Consider the following 7,788-nt stretch of genomic DNA (forward strand, 5'->3'; position numbering starts at 1 on the left):
ATCTTGCCAAGCCGTCACCCCATCACATTGTCACCTCCTCACCCCATGACCTGGTCACGTTGTCACCCCATCACCCTGTCACCCCATCACATTGTCACCCTGTCACCCCATAATCTTGTCACGTTGTCACCCCATCACGTTGTCACCCTGTCACCCCATCACGTTGTCACCCCATCATCCCATCACACTGTCACCTCATCACCTCGCCCTGTTGTCACCCCATCACATTGTCACCCCGTCACCCCATGACCTGGTCACCCTGTCACCCCATCACGTTGTCACCCCACCACCCCATCGCCCCATCCCATTGTCACCCCGTTATGTTGTCACCCCATCACCCTGTCATCCTGTCACCCCATCACCCCATCATCCCAACACGGTGTCACCCCGTAGCTCCATCACCCCGTCCCCTCATCACCCGGTCATGCTGTCACCCCATCACAATGTCACCCCATAATCCTGTCACCCCATCACCCCATAATCCTGTCACCCCACCACCTCATTACATTGTCACCCCATCCCCTTGTCACCCCATAATCCTGTCACCCCATCACCCCATCATGTTGTCACCCCATCACATCGTCACCCCATCACAATCCCGTCACCCCATTTCATTGTCACCCCATAATCCAGTCACCCCGTCACCCCGTTACGTCGTCACCCCATAACCCTGTCACCCCATAACCCTGTCACCCCATCACGCTGTCACCCCATCACACTGACATCCCATTACATTGTCACCCCATAATCCTGTCACCCCATCAAGTTGTCACCCCATCACCCCATCACACTGTCACCCCATAATCCTGTCACCCCATAATCCTGTCACTCCACCACCCCACTGCATTGTCACCCCATCAAGTTGTCACCCCATCAAGTTGTCACCCCATAATCCTGTCACCCCATAATCCTGTCACCCCACCACCCCATAATCCTGTCACCCCATCACCCCCCAATCCCCCACCCCCCCACTTTGGGGTGAAAACGTCACTTCTGCTTTTTGCTTTCGGGGCAGAAATGGGACATTTTCGTTATTTTATTTTTTTATGGGGGGGGGGGTTGGAATTGGGATATTTCCTTTTAGGGCAAAACTCCTATTTGGAATTAAACTTCCCCCAAATCCCAGCACCCCACACGGCCCCATAAACCCCAATTCCCCCCCCCCCCCCAAACCCCCTCCAGCCCCGATTTCCCCCCATTTCAGCCCCCCCCCCCCCCGCAGGAGATTCGTTCCCATATGGGATCTCAGGGTTCGGGTTCAGTCCCTTATCACTGAGATTAGGGTGGGGTGGGGAAGGAGGGGGGGGGGACGCCGCCCCATAGATCTCAAAAGGGCAAAGGTCCCCTCGGCTGCACCCGCATCGGGGACGGGGACGGGCGGTGAGATGGGGGCGACCCCAAAAAGGGGGGGGTTCCAGCCTTCGTCCTCATCGTCCTCCTCCTCTGTGCCGGGTCTGGGGGGGATGTGGGTGAGTACAAAGGGGGATGTGGGGTTTGGTTTTTGGGGGGGGCAATGGGGTGGAAAGGGGAGAAATGGGGGGAGATGGGGGGAGATGGGGGGGAATGGGGTGAAGAGGGGGGAAATGGGGGGGAAATGGGGTAAAATGGGGTGAAAAGGGGGAGATGGGGGGGAATGGGGAGGGAACGGGAGGAAAAGGGGGGAAAGGGGGAAAACGGGGGGAAATGGGGTAAAATGGGGCGAAAAGGGGGAGATGGGGGGAAATGGGGGGGAAATGGGGGGGAAGTGGGGTGAAAGGAAGAAATGAGGGGCAGGGGGCGGTCCCAGCGGGGTTGTTCTGCCCCATAGGGTTTGTTGTTTCGGGGGGGAGGAACTCTGAGCCCCCATAGGGTCAGCATTGGCCCCACAGAGCCCCACAGAGCCCCATAGAGCTCCATAGAGCCCCATAGAACCCCATTTGTCCCCATAGAATCCCATATGGCCCCATATGTCCCCACAGAGCCTCACAGAGCCCCATATGTCCCCATAGTGCCCCATAGTGCCCCATAGAGCTCCATAGAGCCCCATAGAATCCCATATGTCCCCATAGAGCCCCATAGTCCCCAAATGTCCCCATAGACCCCATTTGTCCCCATAGAGCCCCATAGAGCCCCAGAGAACCCCATACGTCCCCATATGTGCCCATAGAGCCCCATAGACCCCGAATGTCCCCATAGAGCCCCATAGAGCCCCAAAGAGCCCCATAGAACCCCATAGAACCCCATATGTCCCCATATGTCCCCATAGAGCCCCATAGACCCCATATGTCCCCATATGTCCCCATAGAGCCCCATAGACCCCGTATGTCCCCATAGAGCCCCATAGAGCCCCATAGAACCCCATATGTCCCCATAGAGCCCCAAAGAGCCTCATAGAACCCCATATGTCCCCATATGTCCCCATAGAGCCCCGTAGACCCCAAATCTCCCCATAGAGCCCCATACACCCCAAATGTCCCCATAGAGCCTCATAGAGCCCCATAGAACCCCAAATGTCCCCATAGAGCCCCATAGAGCCCCATAGAACCCCACATGTCCCCATATGTCCCCATATGTCCCCATAGAGCCCCATAGAGCCCCATAGAGCCCCATAGAACCCCACATGTCCCCATATGTCCCCATAGAGCCCCATAGAGCCCCATAGACCCCAAATGTCCCCACAGAGCCCCATAGAGCCCCATAGAGTCCCATAGATCCCAAATGTCCCCACAGAGCCCCATAGAGCCCCATAGAACCCCATATGTCCCCATATGTCCCCATAAAGCCCCATAGAGCCCCATAGACCCCATATGTCCCCATATGTCCCCATACGTCCCCATACGTCCCCATATGTCCCCATTTGTCCCCATAGAGCCCCATAGAGCCCCACAGAACCCCATACGTCCCCATTTGTCCCCATAGAGCCCCATAGACCCCAAATGTCCCCATATGTGGTTTTATCTGTGGGGTGGAGGTGACACCGCCCTCGGTAGGGGACAGTGCCACCGCCGTGACCTCTGACCCCGGGGCGGCAGCCGTGGGGGCAGCTCACGTGTCCCCACAGTGTCACCTCACGTGTCACCAAACGTGCGTCACCCCGAAGTGACACCGGGTGTGTCACCACGCCTGTGTCACCACGCCTGTGTCACCACGTGTGTCACCTCTCGTGTGTCCCCACTGTCACCATGTGTGTGTCACCTCACGTGTGTCACCTCACGTGTGTCACCTCTCGTGTGTCCCCACTGTCACTGTGTGTGTCCCCATAGTGCCACCACGCCTGTGTCACCTCCCGTGTGTCCCCAGTGTCACCGGGTGTGTCCCCGTAGTGCCACCACGTGTGTCACCTCTCATGTGTCCCCACTGTCACCATGTGTGTGTCACCATGTGTGTGTCACCTCACGTGTGTCACCTCCCGTGTGTCCCCATAGTGCCACCATGTGTGTCACCACGCGTGTGTCACCTCTCGTGTGTCCCCACTGTCACCTCATGTGTGTCACCTCACGTGTGTCACCTCTCGTGTCCCCAGTGTCACCATGTGTGTGTCACCTCACGTGTGTCACCTCACGTGTGTCCCCACTGTCACTGTGTGTGTCCCCGTAGTGCCACCACGTGTGTCACCTCTCGTGTGTCCCCACTGTCACTGTGTGTCCCCATAGTGCCACCACGTGTGTCATTACGCGTGTGTCACCTCTCGTGTGTCCCCAGTGTCACCATGTGTGTGTCACCTCACGTGTGTCACCTCTCGTGTGTCCCCAGTGTCACTGTGTGTGTCCCCGTAGTGTCCCCACACCTGTGTCACCTCACGTGTATCCCCAATGTCACTGCACGTGTCACCTCATGTGTGTCACCTCACGTGTGCCCCACTGTCACGTGTCACCAGTGTCACCGCCTGTCCCCAATGTCACTACATGTCCCCAGTGTCACCACGTGTCCCCACTGTCATCTCATGTCCCCAGTGTCTCCACGTGTCCCCACTGTCACTGCGTGTCCCCAGTGTCACCTCATGTCCCCGTTGTCATCTCATGTCCCCAGTGTCCCCACGTGTCCCCACTGTCACTGCATGTCCCCAATGTCACCATATGTCCCCGCTGTCACCGCACGTCCCCAGTGTCACTCTGTGTCCCCACTGTCACTGCATGTCCCCAATGTCACCGCATGTCCCCACTGTCACCCCGTGTGCCCGCATCCCCCCCACCGCGTGTTTGTCCCCCTGTGTCACCGCAGCTGTGCACGGGCTGGGGATGGCGGTGACATGGGGTGGCCGTGGGGACAAAATGGGGAGGGGGACACGGAGGGGGGGGGGGGGGGGGTGGAGGAGAAGGGAGGGGACAACGCGGGGACAGAACCGACAGGTGCCACCAACACCACGCAGGGACGGCAGGAAGGAGGACAACAGGCGGGGACAACAGGCGGAGCTTCAGCAACGGCAGCACCGGGACGGACAGCGGGGGAAACACAGCCGCCAACACCAGACATTGTGACAGCCCCACAACCACCACCAATGGGACTTCCGGCAGCCCCACAACCCCCAACACAACCTCCAGCAATGCGAGATGTGAGAGCCCCACAACCTCCACCACAACCACAACCACCCCCACAACCTCCAGTAATGTGAACTGTGAGAGCCCCACAACCTCTACCACAACCACATCCAGCCCCACAACCACCACCACAACCACAACCACCCCCACAACCACCACCACAACCACAACCAGCCCCACAACGTCCAGCAATGCGAACTGTGAGAGACCCAAAACCTCCACCACAACCAGCACCAGCCCCACAACCTCCACCAGCCCCACAACCTCCAACACCGCGACCACCACCAGCCCCACAGACTCCAACACCGCGACTTCTGCCAGCCCCACAACCTCCACCAGCCCCACAACCTCCAACACCGCGACCACCACCAGCCCCACAGACTCCAACACCGCGACTTCTGCCAGCCCCACAACCTCCACCAGCCCCACAACCTCCAACACCGCGACCACCACCAGCCCCACAGACTCCAACACCGCGACTTCTGCCAGCCCCACAACCACCACCGGCCCCACAACCTCCTCTGAAACCAACCACCCCACGGCTACAGGCACCACAACCTCCAACACCGCGACTTCAGACAACACTGCAACCTCCAGCAGCCCCACAGCCACCGGCACGGTGACTTCCGGCAGCCCCACAACCACCACCAGCCCCACAACCGCAACTGCAACCACCCCACCCACAACTTCAGCCACCGCAACCTTCAGCACCGCGACTTCTGCCAGCCCCACAGCAACCACAACAATCACCAACAACCCCACAACCTCCACTGCAACCCACCCCACAACCACCTCCACAACCTCCAGCACCGCGACTTCTGCCAGCCCCACAACCACCACGACAACCAGCACCAGCCCCACAACCTCCAACACCGCGACCACCACCAGCCCCACAGACTCCAACACCGCGACTTCTGCCAGCCCCACAACCACCACGACAACCAGCACCAGCCCCACAACCTCCAACACCGCGAGTTCTGCCAGCCCCACAGACTCCAACACCGCGACTTCTGCCAGCCCCACAACCTCCACCAGCCCCACAACCTCCAACACTGCGACCACCACCAGCCCCACAGACTCCAACACCGCGACTTCTGCCAGCCCCACAACCTCCGCCAGCCCCACAACCTCCAACACGGCGACCACCACCAGCCCCACAGACTCCAACACCGTGACTTCTGCCAGCCCCACAACCTCCAACACCGCGACCACCACCAGCCCCACAGACTCCAACACAGCGACTTCTGCCAGCCCCACAACCTCCGCCAGCCCCACAACCTCCAACACCGCGACCACCACCAGCCCCACAGACTCCAACACCGCGACTTCTGCCAGCCCCACAACCTCCAACACCGCGACTTCTGCCAGCCCCACAGACTCCAACACCGCGACTTCTGCCAGCCCCACAGACTCCAACACCGCGACTTCTGCCAGCCCCACAACCTCCACCGGCCCCACAACCTCCAACACCGCGACTTCTGCCAGCCCCACAGACTCCAACACCGCGACTTCTGCCAGCCCCACAACCTCCACCAGCCCCACAACCTCCAACACCGCGACCACCACCAGCCCCACAGACTCCAACACCGCGACTTCTGCCAGCCCCACAACCTCCGCCAGCCCCACAACCTCCAACACCGCGACCACCACCAGCCCCACAGACTCCAACACCGCGACTTCTGCCAGCCCCACAACCTCCACCAGCCCCACAACCTCCACCAGCCCCACAACCTCCACCAGCCCCACAACCTCCAACACCGCGACCACCACCAGCCCCACAGACTCCAACACCGCGACTTCTGCCAGCCCCACAACCTCCACCGGCCCCACAACCTCCAACACCGCGACTTCTGCCAGCCCCACAGACTCCAACACCGCGACTTCTGCCAGCCCCACAACCAACGCCAGCCGTACAACCTCCAACACCGCGACCACCACCAGCCCCACAGACTCCAACACCGCGACTTCTGCCAGCCCCACAACCTCCACCGGCCCCACAACCTCCAACACCGCGACTTCTGCCAGCCCCACAACCTCCACCAGCCCCACAACCTCCAACACCGCGACTTCTGCCAGCCCCACAACCTCCACCAGCCCCACAACCTCCAACACCGCGACCACCACCAGCCCCACAGACTCCAACACCGCGACTTCTGCCAGCCCCACAACCTCCAACACCGCGACCACCACCAGCCCCACAGACTCCAACACCGCAACTTCTGCCAGCCCCACAACCTCCGCCAGCCCCACAACCTCCAACACCGCGACCACCACCAGCCCCACAGACTCCAACACCGCGACTTCTGCCAGCCCCACAACCTCCGCCAGCCCCACAACCTCCAACACCGCGACCACCACCAGCCCCACAGACTCCAACACCGCGACTTCTGCCAGCCCCACAACCTCCAACACCGCGACCACCACCAGCCCCACAGACTCCAACACCGCGACTTCTGCCAGCCCCACAACCTCCACCAGCCCCACAACCTCCAACACCGCGACCACCACCAGCCCCACAGACTCCAACACCGCGACTTCTGCCAGCCCCACAACCTCCAACACCGCGACCACTACCAGCCCCACAGACTCCAACACCGCGACTTCTGCCAGCCCCACAACCTCCACCAGCCCCACAACCTCCAACACCGCGACCACCACCAGCCCCACAGACTCCAACACCGCGACTTCTGCCAGCCCCACAGACTCCAACACCGCGACTTCTGCCAGCCCCACAACCTCCACCACCACCAGCCCCACAGACTCCAACACCGCGACTTCTGCCAGCCCCACAACCTCCACCAGCCCCACAACCTCCAACACCGCGACCACCACCAGCCCCACAGACTCCAACACCGCGACTTCTGCCAGCCCCACAACCTCCACCAGCCCCACAACCTCCAACACCGCGACCACCACCAGCCCCACAGACTCCAACACCGCGACTACCTCGCCAGCCCCACAACCTCCAACACCGCACCACACCAGCCCCACTCCAACACCGCGACTTCTGCCAGCCCCACAACGACTCCAACCACGCACTTCGCAGCCCCACAACCTCCACACCCGACATTCTCCAACACCCCACCACCACAGCCCCACAACCTCCAACACCGCGACTCTGACCAGCCCCACAGACTCCAACACCGCGACTTCTGCCAGCCCCACAACCTCCACCAGCCCCACAACCTCCAACACCGCGACCACCACCAGCCCCACAGACTCCAACACCGCGACTTCTGCCAGCTTCTGCCAGCCCCACAACCTCCACCAG

The 7,788-nt window shown here is 60.9% G+C and overlaps 1 protein-coding gene across 1 annotated transcript; it reads right to left on the bottom strand.

The window, feature by feature from the left end:
* Positions 1–5,059: 5,059 nt before the first annotated feature.
* Positions 5,060–7,587, bottom strand: LOC146541979 (uncharacterized). Its single transcript, XM_085215155.1, has 4 exons — positions 7,557–7,587; positions 6,351–7,480; positions 5,178–6,212; positions 5,060–5,089 (listed from the first exon to the last, which is right to left on the bottom strand). Exons 1-4 carry the CDS (start codon positions 7,585–7,587, stop codon positions 5,060–5,062), a joined length of 2,226 nt encoding a protein of 741 aa, XP_085071281.1.
* Positions 7,588–7,788: the final 201 nt, after the last annotated feature.

Source organism: Meleagris gallopavo, unplaced genomic scaffold (assembly GCF_905368555.1).
Source record: "Meleagris gallopavo unplaced genomic scaffold, MGAL_WU_HG_1.1 scaffold_7, whole genome shotgun sequence".
Classification (NCBI taxonomy): domain Eukaryota; kingdom Metazoa; phylum Chordata; class Aves; order Galliformes; family Phasianidae; genus Meleagris; species Meleagris gallopavo.

Bases quoted from the DNA above. Each gene is read 5' to 3' on its own strand.
- LOC146541979 (XM_085215155.1), bottom strand. From the start codon at position 7,587: ATGTCGGGTGTGGAGGTTGTGGGGCTGCGAA. The intron at 7,481-7,556 runs GTGCGTGGTTGG...GCGGTGTTGGAG, and splicing joins GGAGGTTGTGGGGCTGCGAA to GTTGTGGGGCTGGCGAGGTA. The intron at 6,213-6,350 runs GTTGTGGGGCCG...GGGCTGGTGGAG, and splicing joins CAGAAGTCGCGGTGTTGGAG to GTTGTGGGGCTGGCAGAAGT.